This window comes from Hippopotamus amphibius, chromosome 3, assembly GCF_030028045.1.
Source record: "Hippopotamus amphibius kiboko isolate mHipAmp2 chromosome 3, mHipAmp2.hap2, whole genome shotgun sequence".
Taxonomy (NCBI): Eukaryota; Metazoa; Chordata; class Mammalia; order Artiodactyla; family Hippopotamidae; genus Hippopotamus; species Hippopotamus amphibius.
Genome location: NC_080188.1, coordinates 76,185,899 through 76,208,047, shown reverse-complemented (window position 1 = coordinate 76,208,047; position 22,149 = coordinate 76,185,899). Strand labels below are relative to the sequence as shown.

The 22,149-nt window shown below is 35.2% G+C and overlaps 1 protein-coding gene across 3 annotated transcripts in view; it reads left to right on the top strand.

The window, feature by feature from the left end:
• ANAPC10 (anaphase promoting complex subunit 10) overlaps positions 1-22,149 on the top strand; it is a 78,627-nt gene that overhangs the window by 16,632 nt on the left and 39,846 nt on the right. For all 3 annotated transcript variants that reach the window (XM_057725944.1, XM_057725946.1, XM_057725945.1), the window contains exons 3-4: positions 4,209-4,299; positions 16,698-16,818. In XM_057725944.1, coding sequence (XP_057581927.1) covers positions 4,209-4,299; positions 16,698-16,818 — 212 coding nt within the window. The remainder of the gene's footprint in view (positions 1-4,208; positions 4,300-16,697; positions 16,819-22,149) is intronic.

Genomic DNA, 22,149 nt, shown 5'->3' with positions numbered 1-22,149 from the left:
AATCAGGAGAGCTTCTACTGCATGAGGTACAAAAGTGGTTAAAGGGGATTCCACGAAGATTTTCTTGGTGACCTTAACCAAAAGGGCAGTGGCTGTAATGGCTCTAAGGTGAGGGGGGGCATCCCTATGCCACAGGGTCCAGTTGCTGGCTCTAATATCCTGTGGGTCAGTGGTGGTCCCCATGTTTTTGGGTGAGTAACTCAAGGGCATTCTCTTCCCCTTAGAGAAAAAAGTAATCTGACAATTGGGATGCCCAAAGGCAGGTGGGTTTATTGAACCCTCCTTATTTAAGGCCTTGATGGCTGTGTCCTCCTGTTCTTCTCATAAAATTGGGTCAGGGCTATTATCATTAAGTAAAACATATAGAGGATTTGGCCATAAAAGAGAAAATTGGAATCCAATTTCAGCAGTAACCAACTAGCCCAAGAAAACCTTGCAGTTGGCACTTATGGGTTTCGGGAAACTTAGGACACTGTGAAGTCTGTTGGGATCTAGGTGTAGCCCTTGTTCTGATATCAGATGCCCTAAATATCAAACCTGAGTTTGGGCCAACTACATTTTCTTTGACAATCTTATGTCCCTTTAAGGCTGAAAGCTTTAGCAAGTGGATGCTGTTTTCCTGTGAGGAAGCTTGAAAAGGAGAACAAAGAAGCAAGTCATTCACATATTGCAATAAAGTAGAACCCCTAGGGAATTTTATATCATCCAGATCAGCCTTTAGGATTTGTGAGAAAACAGGACTCTTAGCAAAACCCTGAGGCATTACTATCTAGGTGAATTATATTTCTTCCCAAGCGAAGGCAAAAAGATGTGGGCTCGCTTCATCAACTGGAATACTAAAGAATGCACTGCATAAATCAATTACGGTTAAGAATTTACTCATGGTGGCAATGGGTATTGTAACATATGAGGATTAGGAAAAACAGGGTGTCCAGGAATAAATAACAATGTTGTTTATTGCTGGTACCTCCTGGACAAACCTCCACCTTTAGGTTTTCTCACCAGTAAAATGGGAGCATTACAGGGACTAGTACAAGGAATAATGAGACCTCGAGTCTTGTAATCTTTTATTATGGGCTGTATATGTTGAAAGACTTTTTTACCTGTAAGGTATTGATTAATTCCAGGAAGAGGTTTTGAGGGGTCTGTTTGAATCTTGATGGGAGGTGTGCTGTGAATTTGGTTTAATAAGGAGGGTGGTAGCTGATTTAATTAGGGTCAAATGATCAGTGTTTCTGGAATCTGCTCTAGTACCATTAGAGATGGAATAAATAAAAGATGTCAAAGGGTCATTTAATTCACCTGTTTGGTTACTCTGACGACTGCTGTCAGTTTCTAAAATTATTTCCCCCTTTTAGCAGAAAGAAATTCTGGCATGATAATTCTCTAAGAAATCTCAGCCTAATAAATGGGTAGGGGTGGAGGAACTGAGGGAAAAAAAGTGTCTACCTCTCAAAGGGCCTAAAAAAAAGGGAACAAGTTCAGAGACAGGAACCTCTTGAGGATCATTAGAGACCCCCACTGTTTGATCTGTTTTAATTCTCTGAGGCAGGGTCTGTTTTATAGTAATGGGGTGTAGAGTGTGGCTCCAGTGCCAGGACTGGAAGAGATTCCTTCCCAATCTGGAGAAATGTTTCTCCAAACTGATTAGGAGAGAGGATTGGGAAGAGCTCCTGTAGTTCCTCAGAGCCCTGACATTGAGAATTGGAAGGATGTTGGAAAGGCTGGTAGGAGGGCTGAAGGCACCTAAAACACTTAGATTTGTAACAGTCTTTTTTCCAACGTCCTGACTCTTTGCAATAATGGCAGAAACTAGGAGGGTTTCAGTTCTGTTTAGGAGTCTTCAGTTGCTGGAGTTGAAAATTAAGAATTTAGGCAGTCTTCCTTTAAGGTGACTCATCTAAAATGCAAGAGAGCTGGTTTACTGGATTAACTAAATCTAGAGTGAACATAGTTTCCCATTCCACCCTGGTCCTTTTTTTTAGAAGGGAAAGGTCCTAGTTCAGCCCATTAATAAACAGAGTTAAAAGTGACCTGGATGGAATCAACATCTGAAGGAAGACCAGAATTTTCTTCAAAAACTGAAGTTGATTGTAATAATCATAAACAGGTTCATCAGATTTTTATATGCAAGTCTGAATTATGTTCTAATCAACAGGCTTTGGAAAAGCCCTAGGAATTTCTCGATTAGGTTGCCTAGCAATTGCTCGAGCCTGCTCATATAGGAATAAGTTGGCGGACTGGTCTCCCAGTTGTAATTCTAGAGACCTTTCAGGATTTTCCCATTTAGCAGTTTTCATCCAGTGCTGGGCCTGGCCTTTACCAGCAAGCTATGAACTAGTTGATAGGAGTTAGAGAAACCAGGTTGATAAGTTTTAATGACTGTATTAAATTCCTCAGCAAATATGTGAGGATCTGCAGTTACTTTGGGAACATTTTTGAGTATGGCTTGCAGTTCAGTTTTGGTCCAGAGAGTATAAGAAATTAAGGATTCGTCTCTGGATCCTTAGAAGGCTTACTATTAAAGGGGCAGGTTCTGACAAGTTCAGAGGAAAAGGGAGTTGGGAGAGTTTAAGAGAAAAGGGGAGGGTTGATTAGAGAATTAGTATGGGGGAATTGAAGGAATAGAGGAGATGTACGCAGCACAAAAGGGAAGGAGGAAGATGGTGCCAGAGGTGGAGTCTGGCCACAAGCAGCTGGAAGAGGAAGACAAGATGGTGCCTGAGGCGACACCTAAGACAAGCCAAGGAAGAAGAGCTGGAGACTTCAGGAGCCATTTTATCTTTCTTCAATCATTTGTTTGCCACCGTTAATCTTAAAATTTTATTTCACAGAGAGGCAATTTTAGACCCCTGATAATGTTGATAAGCTTCAAAATACCAATTAAAATAAGCATTTTACTCAGTTCTGGAAAGTTTTGAGCTATTGTAGTCCAGTTCAGTTCTAAGGAAATTAAGTTAGGGATTTCAAAATTCTCTGTAATGGCCATTGATATTCTAAATTGCCTTTGGTTGAGTTGGTCCATTAAGTTAGAAATGTGCCTGAGGAAGGACCGTGGCTTTTAAACATAAAATCATCTGTAGTCTTCCTAGGGGGCGGGCACTCGCAAAATGTTTAGATAACTAGGATCCCATTTCTCAGAAGTTTTACTCTGGAGTAAAAGAACAGTTTCCAAACAGTTTACAGCACAAACAGTTCAATGCAAACAAGCTTGCAGGCTAATCCCAGCCAGTTTGAAGGAGACAGTTTGGTCTTAGAGGAGCCAGGCCAAAGACTTTTTCAGCCAATTTCCAGAGGACAGCCCCTTCCAAAGGAGTAGGATGCAGAAAACTGAAACAGTTTCAGAGAAGCAGCCCCTATTCCCAAATGAATGGGCCAAAGGTGTTTTCAGCCGGCTTTGGTTGAAACCGTGTGATCTCAAAATTAGATTGACCTGCCAAATGAGTTTTCATGTACAAAACAAAGCCTTAACCAAAAAGATGAAACCTTAAAATTGGTCCCGAATAAAGCCTGGAGAGCTTCAAATGCAAAGAGGGCGTGTGCTCAGATCCAAGAGAAAGACTTACCTTCAAACTCTAGGGTCAGGAAGAAAGCAATGAATGACAGTGAGTTCAGTGGTGGGTACTGCACCTGTTTGTTCACCAGCCCTGGAACCATTGGGGGTCTTTTCTGGTCCCCGTACAGGCCACCAACATGTTGATCTGAAATAAATAGTCTGCCAGATATTTCTCCAGCAAAAATGAGTTTACTTCGGATCAGCAGAGAATTGCAATTCGGGATCTGCAGTCATGGCAAGCCAATGCAAGTTCCCACACTGAAGGGAAGGAGCACCCTTTTACAGAGGGGAAAAGGAAGTTGGGAGGGCTATAGTAAACAAAGAGGTCTTGGCTTTTCCTTGGCTGAGTCCTTACCAGGAAAAAAGAGGAGACTTTCTTTTTCTTGGACTCTGTTATGGTCACAGGGTGTGAAAACTTCCCCTTCTGATCTCCCAGCTCTATTTAATTGAGATTTCTGTTTATTAATTTTTTATGCTTCTGAGAATTGAGGTCTGGTAAAGAGGATTGAAGGATTTTGGTTAATTTAAATTTCACAGTACTGACCATCCTCTTTATCAAACTTTCTGGACAAATATATATTGTAATTTTATATTTTGAATATATGGCTCTTTCTTTTTCATAAGAATTTATTGTCACTTGTGGTGTTTTTAGGATTTGGAGTGGATCAATTACGAGATGACAATCTAGAAACTTATTGGCAATCAGATGGCTCCCAGCCTCATTTAGTGAACATCCAATTCAGGTAATACATTTAAAAAATTTTCAATTTGTATAGGTTATAAATAGACAAAGAAATTGATTTTATTTATGTAAAATTTAAAGAAATGTAGAAATTATAGTGACATGCACTGAACCCTGCTTTTTATAAGCCTTAGAGATTGATTACTTTTCTACTCAATTAGATTATAAGTATTTTAAGTTTACTCTGTCTTATCCTTTATGAATTTTTTTATTTAATCAATATTTTTTATTAACATGTAGTTGTTTTATAATGTGTTAATTTCTGCTGTACAACAAAGTGATTCAGTAATACATACATATACATTCTTTTTTAAAATATTGTTTTCCATTATGGTTTTTATCACAGGATATTGAATATAGTTCTCTGTGCTATACAGCAGGATCTTGTTTCCTTTATGAATTCTTTATGATAGTTTACACAGTTCCTTTTATGTGGATATTTCTCAGGTATACTTTTCAATATGATTTATTTCAGAAAAATATGCTTTGCTTATGACCAAATGCAGTGCCTTAATGCATTGTGTTAAGTACACCAGGAGTGATGCTAGTAATTAGGTATAGACCATTCATATAACTTCTCATATTTGTACTCCCATTTGGAAAAAAATTTACTCTAACTTACTACCTCTAAGGACACTTTCAGTTTTGAAATGCTTACTTTTGGGAGGAAATGGAAAACAGCCATATGTTTGTCATTTGCTTTGAGTTTATTGACAGATGGAAACCAGTTAACTTGCTTATCTTGCTCCATTTACGCCATCTATTTTAGCATTCTATATAGCATTGTATTTTTAGTTTTGTTTTTGTTGTCCTAGGATACAGATCAGCACATTTCTTATGAAAAAGCCCCACAGTAAATATTTTAAGCCTTGTGTGCTATCTGATCTCTGTTGCAGCTATTCATTAATGTCATTATGGCATGAAAGCAGCTGTAGGCAATGCGTAATGACTGAATTTAGCTGTTCTAATTAAATTTTATCTTACAAATGTAGGTAGTGGGCAGGTTTCAGCCAGTTGGCTGTAGTATGCCAAATCCTGTCCTAGGGTATTAAATATGTGTATACCAGAAATGAAAACAGCAGCTAATATATTTTTAAAGGCTTTAAATACCAGATATTTTACTAAATGCTTTACCTATTTATTTCATTTAACCTTTACAGCTGTTTTCATCTTTATTTTGTAGTCTTAGAGGTAGAAATTTAGATAAAGTAACTTGCTCTAGGTATCTCATATAAGTGGAATCGTACAATATTTGTTATTTTGTGTCTAGCTTAACTTAGCGTTAGCATGATGTTTTCATGATCTATCCATGTTGTAGCATATATCAGAATTTCATTCCTTTTTAAGTCTGAATAATATTCCATTGTATGTGTATGGCACATTTTGTTTATTATTACTGGACATTTGGGTTGTTTCCATCTTATGGCTATTGTAACTAATGCTGCTATGAACATGATGGACAAATACCTGTTTGAGTCCTGGCTTTCAGTTCTTTTGCACATATACTCAGAAGCAGAATTGCTGGATGAAATGGTGATTCTATGTTTAATTTTTTAAGATACCACCATACTGTTTTCCATAGCAGCTGCACCATTTTACATCCCAAGCAACAATATACGAGAGTTCTGGTTTCTCCACATCCCTACCAACACTCATTTTCTATTGTTTGGTAATAGCCATTGTAATGGGTGTGAAGTCGTATCTCATGGTTTTGATTTGTGTTTCTCTAATGACTAGTGATGTTGAGGCTCTTTTCATGTGCTTATTGGCCATTTGATATCTTTTTTGGAAAAATGGCTGTTCAAGTCCTTTGCCCGTTTTTGAATTGGGTTTTTCGTTGTTTTGATTTTTAGGGGTTGTATGTATATTTTGGACATTAGTTCCTTCTCAGATAAGTGATTTCCAAATATTTTCTCCCATTCTGTGGATTGCCTTTTTATAAAAGTGTTTAATTTTGATGAAGTCCATTTTGTCTATTTTTTATGTTGCTTAGGCCTTTGTTGTCGTATATCCTTTTTATTTGTTTATTTTTTTATTATTTTTTTTTATAAATGTACTTATTTATTTTATTGGCCGTGTTGGGTCTTTTTTGCTGCACACAGGCTTTCTTTTTAGTTGAGATGAGTGGGGGCTACTCTTCATTGTGGTGCACGGGCTCCTCACTGCCGTGGATTCTCTTGTTGTGGAACACGGGCTCTAGGCGTGTGGGCTTCAGTAGTTGCAGCACATGGGCTCAATAGTTGTGGCTCATGGGCTTAGTTGCTCCGCGGCTTGTGGGATCTTCCTGGAGCAGGGCTCGAACCTGTGTCCCCTGCATTGGCAGGCGGATTCTCAACCACTGCGCCACCTAGGAAGCCCTTGTTTAGTTTTTAAATCTCTTTTTATAAGTTACTGGCTTTGAATCCCTTTTTGTAAGTTACTGGTTTTGAGTTACTAATATTTTGTTGAAAAATTTTTATGTTTATATTCATGAGAAATATTAGTGCATCATTTTCATTTATTATAATTTATTAGTCTAATTTTGGCCTGCTAGATGAGTTGGGACGTGTTTCTGCCTCTATTTTCTTTTTCTTTTTCTTTTTTTAACCATTTCTAAAAATTGAAGTACAGTTAATTTCCAATGTTGTGTTAGCTTCAGATGTGCAGCAAAGTGATTCAGTTTTACATATGTGTGTGTATGTGTATATATATATGTTCTTTTTCAGATTCTTTTCCATTATAGGTTATTACAAAACATTGAATATAGTTCCCTGTGCTATACTGTAGGTCCTTGTTTATTTTATACATAGTAGTGTATATATGGTAATCCCAAACTCCTAATTTATCTGCCCTTCCCTGCCCCACTACCCCACTATCCCTTCTGGCAACCATAAGTTTGTTTTCTATGTCACTAAGTCTATTAGTTTTGTAAATAAGTTCATTTATGTCATTTTTTAAGATTCCACATACAAGTGATACCATGATATTTCTCTTTCTCTGTCTGAGTTATTTCACTTAATATAATAATCTCTAGGTCCATCCATGTTGCTGCAAATGGCATTATTTCATTCTTCTGTATGGCTGAGTAATATTCCATTGTGTATATATATACCATATCTTCTTTATCCATTCATCTGTCTTTGAACATTTAGTTTGCTTCCGTGTCTTGGCTATTGTAAATATTGCTGCAGTGAACATTGGAGTACATGTATCTTTTCAAATTATAGTTTTCTCCAGATATATGCCCAGGAGTGGGATTGCTGGATCATATGGTAACTCTAGTTTTAGCTTTTTAAGTAACCTCCATACTGTTCTCCATAGTGGCCGCACCAATTTACATGCCTACCAGCCATGTAGGGGGGTTCCTTTTTCTCCAGACCCTTCCCAGCATTTATTATTTGTAGACTTTTTAATGATGACCATTCCAGCTGTTATAAGGTGATACCTCATTGTAGTTTTGATTTGCATTTCTCTAATAATTAGTGATGTTGAGTATCTTTTCTTGTGCCTTTTGGGCATCTGTATGTCTTCTTTGAAGAAATATCTGCTTAGGTCTTCTGGTTGTTTTTTGATTGGGTGTGTGTTTTTTGATATTAAGCCATATGAACTATTTGTTTATTTTGGAAATCAATCCCTTTGCAAATATTTTCCCCCAGTCTGTAGGTTGTCTTTTCATTTTGTACATGGTTTCCTTTTCTGTGCAGAAGATTTTAAGTTTAGTTAGGTCCCTTTTGTTTATTTTTGTTTTTATTTCCATTACTTTAGGAGACAGATCCGGAAAAGTATTCTTGCGATTTATGTCAAAGAGTGTTCTGCCTGTGTTTTCCTCTAGGAGTTTTATAGTATCTGGTCTTACATTTAGATCTTTAATCCCATTTTGAGTTTATTTTTGTATGTGGTGTTAGAGAATATTCAAAATTCATTCTGTTACATGTAGCTGTCCAGTTTTCCCAGCACTACTTATTGAAGAGACTATCTTTTCTCCATTGTATATTCTTGTCTCTTTTGTCGTAGATTAACTGACCAATTGACTGACCATAAGTGTGTGGGTTTGTTTCTGAGCTTTCTATCCATTTTGTTCGATTGGTCTATATGTCTGTTTTTGTGCCAGTACCATAGTTTTTTTTTAAGAGTTCTTAAAAAATTTGTTAATTAATAATTTATTTTTTATTTATTGGCAGAGTTGGGTCTTCGTTGGTGCACACAGACTTTCTGTAGTTGCAGAGAGCAGGGGCTACTCTTCACTGTGGTGCATGGGCTTCTCTTGTTGCAAAGCACAGGCTCTAGGCTTGTGGGCTTCAGTAGTTGCAGTTCATGGGCTCAGTAGTTGTGGCACATGGGCTTAGTTGCTCCACAGCATGTGGGATCTTCCCAGACCAGGGCTTGAACCTGTGTCCCCTGCATTGGCAGGCGGATTCTTAACCACTGCGCCACCAGGGAAGCCCCTAAGATTTTTTGATGTGGACCATTTTTAAAGTCTTTATTGAATTTGTTACGATATTGCTTCTGTTTTATGTTTTGGTTTTTTGGCTCCAAGGCATGTGGGATCTTAACTCTCTGACCAGGGATCAAACTCACACCCCCTGCATTGGAAGGTGAAGTCTCAACCACTGGACCACCAGGGAAGTCCCCAGTACCATACTGTTTTTATGACTGTAGCTTTGTAGTATAGTCTGAAGTCAGGGAGCATGATTCCTCCAGCTCCATCCTTCTTTCTGAATATTTTTTTGGCTATTCGGGGGTCTTTTGTGTTTCCATACAAGTTTAAAAATTTTTTGTTCTACTTCTGTGCAAAGTGCCATTGGTAATTTGATAGGGATTGCATTGAATTTATAGATTGCCTTGGGTAAAATGGTAATTTTAACAATATTGATTCTTCTAATCCAAAAACACAGTATATCTTTCCATCTGTTTGTGTTGTCTTCAGTTACTTTCATCAGCATCTTATGGTTTTTGGAGTACAGGTTTTTTGCCTCCTTAGGTAGGTTTATTCTTAGGTATTTTATTCTTGTTTGGTGTGACGGTAAATGAGATTGTTCCCTAATTTCTCTTTCTGATATTTCATTGTTAAAGTATAGAAATGCAACAGATTTCTGAATATTAATTTGGTATCCAGCAACTTTACTGAATTCATTGATGAGCTCTAGTAGTTTTCTGGGAGTGTCTTTAGGATTTTCTATGTAGAGCATCATGTCATCTGCAGTGACAATTTTACTTCTTCTTTTCCAATTTGGATTCCTTTTATTTCTTTTTCTTTTCTGATTACCATGACTAGCACTTCCAAAATAAAAGTGGCGAGAGTGGGCATCCTTGTCTTGTTCCTGATCTTAGAGGAGATACTTTCAACTTTTTACCGTTGAGTATGATGTTAACTGTGGGTTTGTCACATATGGCCTTTATTATGTTGAGGTATGTTCCCTCTGTGCCCACTCTCTGAAGAGTTTTTATCATAAGTGGATGTTGAATTTTATCAAAAGCATCTATTAAGATCATATGGTTTTTATTCTTCAATTTGTTAATGTGGTGTATTACATTGATTAATTTGTGGATGTTGAAAAATCCTTGCATCCCTGGGATAATCCCACTTGATCATGGTGTATGATCCTTTTAACATAGACTCGTTTTGCTAGTATTTTGTGGAGGATTTTGCGTCTATATTCATCAGTGATATTGGCCTGTAATTTTCCTTTTTTGTGGTATGTTTGTCCAGTTTTGGTATCAGAGTAATGGTGTCCTTACAGAATGAATTCGGAAGTATTCCTTCTGCTGCAATTTTTTGGAATAGTTTCAGAAAGATAAGTGTTAACTCTTCTCCAGATGTTTGGTAGAATTCACTTATGCAGCCATCTGGTCCTAGCCTTTTGCTTGTTGGGAGTTTTTAAATACTGGTTCAATTTCAGTATGATAATTAGTCTTTTCATATTTTCTATTTCTTCTTTGTTCAGTCTTGGGAGATTGTACCTTTCTAAGAATTTGTTAATTTCTTCTAGGTTGTCCATTTTATTGGTATATAGCTGCTGATAGTAGTTTCTTATGATTCTTTGTATTTTGTGGTGTTGCTTGAAATTTTTCCTTTTTCATTTCTGATTTTATTGATTTGGGCCTCTCCCTTTTTTTCCTGATGAGTCTGGCTAAAGGTTTATTAATTTTGTTTACCTTTTCAAAGAACCAACTTTTAGTTTCATTGTTCTTTTCTTTTTTTTTTTTTTTTTTGTCTGAAAGGGTTCATGTAGAATTACCATTGTTTCTTACTTAGATATTTGATAAAATTCATCATTGAAGCTCCCAGAGTTTTCTTTGTGTGAAATTTTTTTTTTAACGTGTGTCTTATTTCTTTTAATTGATTTTCTATTCTTGAATCAGTTTTTTTTACCATAGCACAGATTTTCTCTTTTAATTACCAGTTTTTCTCCCAGGTTCCTTGAGACTTCTTTCCCTCCAGAAAAATAGTTTTTTTATGTCTCAGTTATCAGTGGATTTTTTTATTTTTTAATTGAATTTTTATTTTATATTGGGGTATAGTTGATTTAAAATGTTGTGTTAGTGTCAGGTGTACAGCGAAGTGATTCAGTTATATATATCCATTCTTTTTCAAATTCTTTTTCCATATAGGTTATTACAGAGTATTGAGTAGAGTTCCCTGTGCTATACAGTAGATCCTTGTTGATTATGTTTTATTGAATCAGTTTTGCTAACTTGTTTTTTTCAAAAAACTTGTCCATTTTATCAAAATTATCTCATTTATTGGCCCAAAGTTGTTACTAGTATTCAGTTATTGCAATATTGTGATTTATAAGAAAAATACATACTTGGTTATTCACATGCCTCATATTTACTTGGTCATTGTTTATAGTTCCTGGCTCACAGCTCCCTAAACCCTTGGTATTTCCTGAATGATAAGAGCAATGGGATAATATTTGACTTCTTGCTCTCAGGTTCTTGAAAATACTTCAGGGAAGGTGACTTTTGGATTCCACTCAAGGGTGGGGACTGGTTGCGGGGAGAACCAGCCATGTGATTAGAAGGTTGGAACTTTCAGTCCCACCCCCTGATTTCCAGGGAAGGGAGACAATATTTTCCCCTTAATATTGTGAACATATATTATTTCCTATTGCATATGCTCTTCTTCAACTTTGCTACCACCTAATCAAGAGATGACATCTATGTCTCCCCTCTTGAAACTGGTCAGGCCTTTGTGGATTTCTTGTCTGATAGAGTATGGATGTTATAATCCTCTTATTTCTAAGGCTTTGTCGTAAAAGGCAATTTCTGTCTTGTTCTCTCTCTTTTATGTGATTCTCTCCCTTAATACCTATCTACCACGCTGTGAGAAAACCCACATCAAATGCAGAAGCCCACAAAAAAAATGAATCAAAACCCAAGTCCTGAGCTAAGCTCCCAACTAACAAGCAGCACCGGCTTGCCAGCAGTGTTATTAGTGAGCCATCTTGGAAGCAGATCATTCAGCTCTCCTCAGGTAGCCAGCCACACCCAGTGCTGTGTAGAGGCTTCCCTTCTGGGCCCTGCCCAAATTCCAGATTCATAAACAAAATAATGATTATTTTGTTAATGCCACTGAGTTTTGAGGTGGTTTGTTATATACCTATAGGTAGATATTTATGTTTTCTCTTTATTATTTTTTAATTCTATCATTTCTGTCTTTTCTATATCTGTCTTAATTGACTGATTTTTCCTTATTATGGGTCACATTTTTCTGATTCTTTGTGGTGATTGTAGATGCCAGATACAGTAAATTTTATCATGTTGAGTGTTGGATTTTTTTTTTTTTTTAGAGGATTAGACTTTGTGCTGGCAGGCAGGTAAGTTACTTAAGAATCATCTTGATCTTTTTGAGGCTCGATTTTAAGTCTTTTTACCATGGGTCTAGAGTACCTTTTACTCTAGGGTGGAAGTCAGCAAACTTTTTGTAATGGGGTAGATAGTAAATATTTTAGGCCTAGCAAACTGTGTTTTAAGCTGTGGCAAACTGCTCAGCTTTGCTGTTGTAGTGCAAAAGTAGCTATGGACAGTATGTAAGTGAATGGGTGTTGCTTTGCTTCAGTATTACTTTATTTACAAAAGTAAGTGGTTGGTCACATTTGGCCTCTCAGCTGTGGTTTGCTGATCCCTGCTCTAGGGCAGCAAGTCTCCAATTTTTTTGGTTTCATTACCACTTTAAACTTTTCTTGAGGTCTCCAAAGATCTTCTGTTTATTTTTTATATCCTCTCAGTATTTACCATATTAGAAATTATACTGAGAAATTTAAAAGTATCTATTCATCTAAAGTTAAATAATAATTAACCTATTATATGTTAACATAATAACATTTTAAAATGAAAAATAACTCTCTTCCAAAACAAAAAATAGTGAGAAGAGTGTTATTGTTTTACTTTTTCACGTGAATCTCTTTAGTGTCTGGCTTCAGAGGAGACGGCTGACGTCTCACATATGCTTCTTCATTACATTTTTTACAATATCCTATGTCAGATTGCATCTGGAAAACCCCACTGTATACGCATAAAAGAATGATGATAAAAAAGGCAAATACCTTAGTGTTATTAGGAAAATAGTTGTGACCTTGTTGATGCCTTGAAAGAATCTTGAGATCCCTAGACCACACTTTAAGATCACTTCTCTTGGGCAATTTTAGCATCATGGAATGCTAAGACTTGATCCTTCTGGGATCTCAAATGAAAGTCCTAGACATTTGAGGTGCTATTTGGGTTCTCTGCTTTGGATATTGGGAATTCTAATGATTGCTTATTCTTTGCAACCTCTGGGAATTGTTTGGCTTACTGTTTCTCAGTAATTGTTCTTCCCCCAGCAACTGTTGTTCTTTGCATGTCTCTGTGGAGTTTCACCTTATCTATGTCTGTGCAGATTGGTATTCAAAGACTCAAGGGGACTCCAGGCAGATTTTTGGAGTTTCTTCTCAATATAGCTCCTTCCTCAGTTCAGTGAGACTGCAAGATTCTGTTAGGCTTTTCTCTCCCTGTATAAAAGCAGCTCAGAAATTGCTATCAGTCAGAAAGCCCAGTTGTTCATAGGGCTCACCTCATTCGTTTCCTTTCTCTCAGGACTTACAGGCCTTTGCTTCTTGTCGTTCAGTGTCTGGGGTCAGTTGTCTCATGTATGTTGTCTGGTATTCTAGTTGTTTATGGTGGGAGGGCAAGTCCTATAGCAGTGCTTCCTTCATGGGCAGACATCCTGATTTTGTTCATATCCCATGCAGCAAGCAGGAAGAAGTAGGTGGGAAAGGTAAAAAGGGCACATCTTCCCTTTAAAAAGGTTCCTTATTAACACACAGTCATTTGGTTTAAATCTCACTGGCCATAACTTAGTCACATAGTCATACCTAGCTTTAAGGGAAGCTGGGAATTAACAGTCTTTTAGCTGGATGTTACAAAGAAAGAAGGGAAAAGAGGCTGTTAGGTTGGTTGCTAGGAGTATCTGGGAATATCTGTCATTAATGTCTTCTCAGTTTCATGGGTTCCAAATTAGTTAGGAAATTATTCAAGAGTCAGCAAGTGGAGACCAAAATATCACTCTTGTGAAACAGACAAAGCTGATGCTTTAGAATGGGGCTTATATCTGCAGTCAAGTGTGTTTCCTAATATTGAACCCTAAAATTAAACAGACTTACCCATCCAGTTATGAAAGTGCTAGACGGGTAGGGCCTGTCCCTATTAAATGTGTGACGGGAAGGAACAAAGCATAGGAGCTCCTGCCAGTAGCTCTTTCTGAGCAGAAGGGGAGTAGTGGGTGAGGGGTTAGAGAAAGGCTGGGAGAGTTAGCTTATGTCATCAAAAATGTCTGTTACCCTCTTCCTCTCCCTTCTTACAATACTTTATCCTGAGAGGTTAGCACAACGCTTGGCATATAGTAAGCATTCAGTTATGGTGATTATTATTATAATGATGGTTTGAGCAGTTCGAGTAGCTGTCACTGTGTCTCATAATCTATGCATTTGCCCTTTCCACATGCATTGCCATTGGACGAACAGCATGATTTTCTAAGCAATATTATTTTTAAGATTTACCATGAGATAAAATTTATAAATAATTTTAAAAGGCTTTATGGAGTCATAGCTTTAACTTTATGTGAGGTCACAGTTTTCTTTGCAAATCTAATGAAACTACATATATAACATAAGTTATACATATGATTTCTGGGGCTGCGTAGACCTGAGGGTAAGAACCCACAATGTAGCTCAAATTAAAGAATTAAAAATACCTACATGTTAGTGTTAAATGGTGTCAATGACAATGTTGAATAAGTACGATTAATTAATAGGAAGTTGATAGTAGTGAAGATCCTGTGAGGCAGGCAGACACATGTGTGAACTCTGACTGTGCCCACCTCTAGCTTTGTGACCTTAAGCCAGTTATTAACCTGAGTGTGACTTTTTTTTTTAATCAGTAAAACAGAGGTTATAATAGTTACTGTATCACAAGGTTAAGGAGTCAATGAGATAATACATATAAAGCATTGCTTCTGGGCCAGACACAGAGTGTTCACTTATTCACTTGGTATTTCTGCTGTTGCTGTTGTATTTATAATCATTAGTGTTATTAGTATTCTTTGCCTTTCTAACCTAACCCTGATTATCTCCTAGGTTCTAGTGACTAAATTATCCTGAATTAATAACCTAGAGATGAAATTATTCTGAGCAAAAAGTTTGGTCCTTTAGATCTGCTTTTGTTAAAAAAAAAAGGCAAAGCAAGAAATCCTTAAGAGTAATCTTCATGATCTTTGATCCCTCCTCTATAAGAAAGATCTTTCACTGCCTGTTTATGGTGCATCAGGGAAAAGATCTTTTGTACGCCCTTCAAAATTTTTGCTTCTTCCTGTGCTTCCCCTCTTGTCTCCTTCCTGGCCCCGCAGACAGAGAAAACGATGTCAGTTTGATACCTCTGGCCTCTTTTGAAAATCTGGTAATGGTATTTATCCTGTCAGCAATTCCTGTGTACTTAGTGTTTTACATCTTGATCCGTCTTTATTATTTGAGGAAAAGTCCTTAATTTTCTCCATTCCTTTCTGATGAAAAGCTTGGGCTGTATAGAAGTTTGGTCCCCTCACTAAGAGCTACAGATCCCCTGCTGTTTTTATAGACTGACTTTTGACACAGACTACTTCTGTTCAAGGAGCTCATTGTTATTAAGTGAGTGCCAGTTTATACCAGATCTAAACTTTTAAAGCACGTTTAAATAGACTTCTTAATGTTTTTTTTGGTTGATGTTTAAATTGTCTATTTTTTCCCCAATGACCACAATAATACATGCTTATTTTAAAACATTAATCAAAAAATATAGAAATCATAAAGAAGAAAATAAGATCCACACCATCAAAATAGTCATTTTTACTATTTTTGTATGATTCTGTCTAGGCCTTTTTCTATTCATATGTAGGTTTATATGACTTTAAAAATTTTTTTGTTTTTCCCAAAATGTGATCCTTTTTTATATTCTGTTTTGTAATCTGCTTTTTTCCCTACTGTAACTACATGTCTGTGTGTATCTTAAATGGTTGTGTAGTATTTCATTGAATTGGGTATATTGTAATCAGTTTAACTAATTCCCTATTGAGATGGACATTTAGGTTGTTTATAATTTGTTAGTAATTTAACTGCAGGGCAGTAAACATTTCTCTTCATCTGCTTTAGAGTAATTGTGTTATTATTGTCTTTTAATGCATTCTTAGAAGTTGAATTTGTGAGTCAGAGGTTTTGTACCTACTAAATGGCTATGAAAGTACCTTTTTCTATTCAAATCTGGGAATTAGTTATTTTCATATTTCCCAATGTGATAAAAAACTAATGTCTATGTATGTTTTAAGAGATTGAACATATTTTCATGTTTTTTGGTCACTTGCAGTTTTCTGAGAGTAATTTTTGTTACGTAGTCTTTGCTTATTTTTCTAAGATATGTTTTAAAAACGATTGTATTTCTTGCATTAAGTAATGATTATACTTTCCATTTTTTAAACTTGTTTCTCTTTGCTAGACTTAGTTTCTCACTTAGCTAGTTATTTTCAAGTATTAACATAGGAAATTAAGTAATTACTAATTGGTAAAGAAAAACAAGCTTTACAATTTCTTTGTGTAAAATACAAATGAAGAGAACTGAAACTCTTAATGCTTGTTTGCACTCTAAGGTGCCTGCTTTGGCTTAACTGTTCCTTCTTTACTCACATCTGTTTCTTGACCAGGTTCTAGGTAAAAGATGTCTGTAAAAGTATTATAACGTGTATCTTTTTTCACATGTTCTTCATTTTCATCGTTGTCAAAATTAAAGGACGTGGATATTATTGATTTAAATACTCATTTTAGCAAACTATGACTTTTAAAATCAGATAAGATGTTTTGCATATAATCTTTCCACATGATAAAAGGCATGTTGTTTTTACTTTATTGCTTTTAGAAGAAAAACAACAGTGAAGACCTTATGTATTTATGCGGACTACAAATCGGATGAAAGCTATACTCCAAGCAAGATCTCAGTCAGAGTAGGAAATAATTTTCACAATCTTCAAGAAATTCGGGTATGTCTTTAAAATTTTTAAAAATATTTTGTCCTGTAACGTTTGGTCTTTAGAAGATGGTCACTTTTGACATTAAACAGATTAAAATGTTAATATATGAAAGGAAAATTGTTAATATTTTAGAAAACATTTTAAATTTTTTATATTTTTAATTTTTTTCAATTCTGATTGCCATCTTTATTTTTTTCCCCAGTATTTTATTATGGAAATTTTCAGACATACAGCAGAGCTGAAAGAATTAAATTGTGAACCTCACCATACTCATATCTTAGATTCTATGGTTGTTAATGTTTTGCTGCATTTGCTTTATTATAATCTTTCCATTATCTAATTTGTATGTGCATTTCAAAATAAGTTGCAGATATTTGTACACATCACCCCAAATACCTTAGCATGGTATATGATAACTAGAGTTAGTAATATTTGCTTAAGGTTCATTTTTTAAGGTAAAATTTATATAAATTTTGCATAAATCTTAAGTATATTATTGGTGAATTTTGACAAATGCATACAACTTTGTAGCCCTAACTCTTTTTAAAATATAGAACATTTCCATTACGCCAGAAAATTCCCTCAAATTCCATCCCAGTCAATCTCCATCTCTATCCTAGTCTTAGAGGTAACTGTTGTTGTGATTTTGTTTATTCATTCATTCATTCCATAGGTCAGTTTTGCCTGTTCTAGAGTGTTATATAAGTGGAATCTTGCAGGGTGTACTGTTACGTAAGACTTCTTTCACTCAGTCTAATTTTTTTGATATTCATCTATGTTGCTGCATGTATCAGTACTTCATTCTTTTGAGTCCTGAGTTGTAATCCATTGTTTGAATATATCACTATTTATCCTTTGATAACTTTTTGAAGCCGATAGGACAGTGCTCTTATGACCTGAATTTTATTAATGCCCAAATATTTATATTTTAGAGATGTCTTCACTGACTTTGAAATGTATACTTGGAATGTTCTGGCCCTTAGCATTTTTTCTTTTCAGAAAATCATTGAACTCAAATAGTCATTAAAATCTTTTAAGTTAGGTGGTTCTGAGAGATCTGGGAAGGATCTGTGATTTTTGAAAGACTTTCAGTTAATTTGTGGCCTGAACTCTTATTTGACTTAGCGTTTGTGTTTAGATCCTATCTCTACATTTATGTTTCTTCCCTGAGTAAGTGATAAAATGCTTAATAAAAATTACATATATTTTCACTGCTTTCTCATTAAGTGCAGTGTTGTTCTCTTGTGAAACCTGCTTATGTATTAACAAATAATCAGTAAAGACATTGTCCATTTTTGTTGTTTTTTTGACCTTTGAGGTAAGTTCGTCACTTCTTGAGAGGATTAGCTGGTCTTCTTCCAGTTATCTTCCTGTACTTTTAAAGAATAATCCTATAAATTTTCTTGAGAACTAATTTGGTTTTGAAAAATTGTCATAAATAAGATAATCTTCTAGTTTAAAAACATTTCTTATTTTGTCTGACAGACTATCCTGGTTAATACATACTTCCCATGCTTGAATAAATTCGTAAATAGGTCAGCTCTTAAGTTATAAAAACTTTAAATAGAATAAAGAAATAGAGAAGCAATAAAAAAAATTTTTTTTTGATTTTCACTTTTTATTAAGAATATTTTAAATTCTTTTTATTATCGTAATTATATTGGGCCATTTGCTAAACCTTCTTTTAGTCATGTATTTGATACATTTAATTAGTGCTTAGTGCTTAGAGACGAGATATTTACTTATACTTTAATTGTTAAACATTTTATATTTCTCACATGATTGGGTCACTCATATTGAGAAGCCTTTTGGAAGCAGAGTCAGCTCATTTTGGTTTAGAATTAAAGATTTGTCACATAATTCTTCAGACAGGTTGAAACATGTGAAACACCAGAAATAAAAGGTTTTGTTTCAAGGTATGTGTGGTATATATTTGTAATGTCCACTAGATGTCACTATTGTCCTGTAATTGCTGGTCCCATAAGCTTAATGATAAGTTCAAGACCTCAAGTAGTCTTAGTTGTAGTTTTTTTCCTAGAGTATATATATTCAAAAATTCTTTAATGCATCTTCATATCTGATTTCTAGATTTATGTATTAAATATATGTTTGCATTTTGTAAATTAGAGAAACTTTAAATGATATTTGGACCATTGTAGAGTACTTTTAATCTAGGCTTTGCTTCTATTATACCATTTAAGTCACGAAACATTAGTCATATAGAATAAGGGCTCTTTCAGATAGTCTCTCAGTTTTCTTCTAAATGTGTTTATATTTCTGTGTAGTGACCACATAGCCTCATGAGACCAGTAATACTAAATATTACCAGGTGATAATGTAAGTTGTTTTCCTGAAAAACGTAATGAACATACTGCTTTTCTGCCGCAGTTCTCACTAAGGAACCATAATTTTTGGATTTTGCTTTAAAATATTTGTGCCGCCTTTGCAGATCATGGTATAAAAAATACTTTTATCTTTAATTATACATCTTTATATGTGATTTATTCTGTGTACCTTTTTCTTTTATAAGTTTAAGAAATTAAGAATCTGATAGCTTTTTTTTTTGAGGAAAGATAAGTGGATCATGATTTTATTTTCTTACGTTACTCTTCTATAACATCTAAATTGTTACTTTAAAAAAATCTTTGCTTTTTCTAACTCAGATACTGGGACAAGTGATTAAAATGGTGTGAACTTTTGTGAGGTTTTAAGAACCATCATTTTATTAGTTATAGGACTGATTTAACTGAGTGGAAAATCCAACTAAATCTTGTTATATTTTTCCATGGATGCTTGCCCACTGGAGGGTGTAGTGTGTATTGGAGTGTTTTAATAGGTTTTCCTTTTTTACTAGAAATTATGGATTTGTTTACTTGAAACAGTTGAAGACCTATTTTCTGTAACTTTATTATTGATCTGAAATAGCAGCTTTTACAAAATTATAGTTCAGGGTGAGAAAAGCTAATAGGTTACCCTATTTATCCAAAAATTATTGGTTTTCTATCGTGTTTTCCTTCATCTCAGTTATAAAGCATGATGTTATATCTAGATCTTGTTACCTCTGTTGAAAAATCTCCACGAAAAGATCAGGCCCTTTCTTTATTTTAGAATGCATATTTTAACCTTTATACCTGAGGAGGGACTTACATTAAAATAGAAAATGAAGTTTAGATTTTTCTGCCTAATGGATGCAAGATACTAATACTGGATTTGGCCAATTAGAATATTTTTGGCGCCAGAGTTGAATTTTTTTATGTTGTTCATTCTACTTTCTTGTTTTCAAAATTACCTATCCTATACTAATTGGAAAGCAGCAACCTAAGAGTGTTTTATGAGATGTTTATAATTTATTGTTTCTGCACAAAAGACTATTTCTATATAGAAGTGAAAATTTAGCGTTTCAGAGTCTGTGTGATTATCTTTTCAAAATATTTCATCTCAGTTGTGTTGCTTTTATGCAGGAAATCGTGTTCATATTGTCCAGGAAGTTATTCTGGAGATGTTTTCGAATAAAGATGTAGTTGCTTTTTAAATGTTTAAATCCTTTGTATTTTAGCATTATGTTTTGGTTTAATGTTGTTCTTATCCTTTGCTCTCAGAATGGCAAATATGCGTGAAGCAAATTTTTTGTCATTTAGAGTGAGGAACCAAAGAATACTATGTGTTAAATGTGCCCGTTTTAAACATTTTAGAATACATCTCCAACTAAAATCCAAGGAAACTTAAAGTGCTTTTTAATTTTCTAACTACTTATTTCTTTGTTCTTAAGTATAAAACCAAAGTCATTTATTAGGCATATAGTGATGGCTCTCAAAACTGTTTCTATACAGTTCAGGAAAAACAACTTGGTAACCTAAGGTTAAGCAGATGTTTTCAGCATATGTGAAAGTTGTCCTTTGGTTCATTGTTAGCATTTTGCTTCTAAAATTTGTAACCACAAAAGGATAAAATATTGATGGAGCACAAGATTGAGCACTTAAGTGAATTTTAAGCCTTGTTTTTGTCTTCAGATAATAAAGCTGTTACCAAGTGATTTTTTTTTTTTCAAGAGGAGGCTTGAAACAAGACTTCAATGTTAAGAGAGCTGTAATGATATTTTCCTTTTCTTCCATGTGGGCAAGCATTTTGGCTCTCTACCTTGTGTCTTAAATCAGTAGCATTGGCTATGGGAGTCCATATATGGTACTTTGACAGAAGTGGTTAATAAGTCAGCTCTTCTGTTAAAATAACATTTACTATTATAATTTGCGTTCCATTAATGTGTGTGGTAGAGTAAGGAGATGCAGACAAAGGCTCTGACTCTCTCCATTGATCTTAAAATCTACTTATATTTACTTTCTTATGAGGGGCCTATTTTAAACAACTTGTTATAAAGTAGAATGATTTAGGCAGTATCTACAAACATAAATTGGTTTGATAAGACAGAGTGTTTAATTTATTGAGTCTTTGGAAAAATAGTTTTTATTGAATTTAGCCCATTTAAAAGAAAATATTTTTAAAAATTAATTTTTGTAACTAACTTTAGGATATCTTTGAAATGAGTGTAGAATGTTTTGGTGAGATACACGTAATTTTTAGGCCAGAAATGTTGTCTCTTATCCCTCTCTAAAAGTAACATATGCAATTTATATATTTTTAACAGAGAAGCATTCTTGTATCTCTTGTTTTTTGTTTGACTGCAAACCTAGACTGTAGATTTTTTTGAGTAGCCTGGCATTCCCACATAAGACAGATTCATGCATGGTTCCGTAAATATTTATTTAGGGGCTGCTAAGTGCCAGGCACTGTGTTAGGTGCCGGGAGTACAGCAGAGATAGGCATAGTTTCTGCCCTTAAGCACTTTGTAGTCTGGTGGAAGAGACAGGCGAATAAGTCAACAATTACAATATAGCCTAGTAAATATAGGCGGGGGTATGGGAACGCAATAGAATATTAGGAGTATTAATTTAAATTTTTTTTTCTAAAAGAGGTGGTGGTTCAACTGAATGTGAAGGATAGATGTAAAGCATACTCAGGCAGAGAATGAAGTGGAGGTGTTCTAAAAGGGGGCATGGGGAACATAAAGGTATGGAAGCGTGTGGGCCTGGCATAATGGCAGAACTGCCAGTAATTTAGTGTGCCCAGCAGCTGGGTAGGTGTGGGGAAGCCACAAAAAAGACCGGAGAAGTGTTTATTCATCCAGCACGTTTACTGTGATGGTAATCTGGCCTCCATACCTAAAGAATATGTACATTCTTGCAAGGAACAAATATATAATTGTTCCACTGAAAATATATAGGCAAAAGTCAGATCATGCTTGCTGTCAGACCTCTAGGGAGTTTAGACTTCAATTGAAGACAC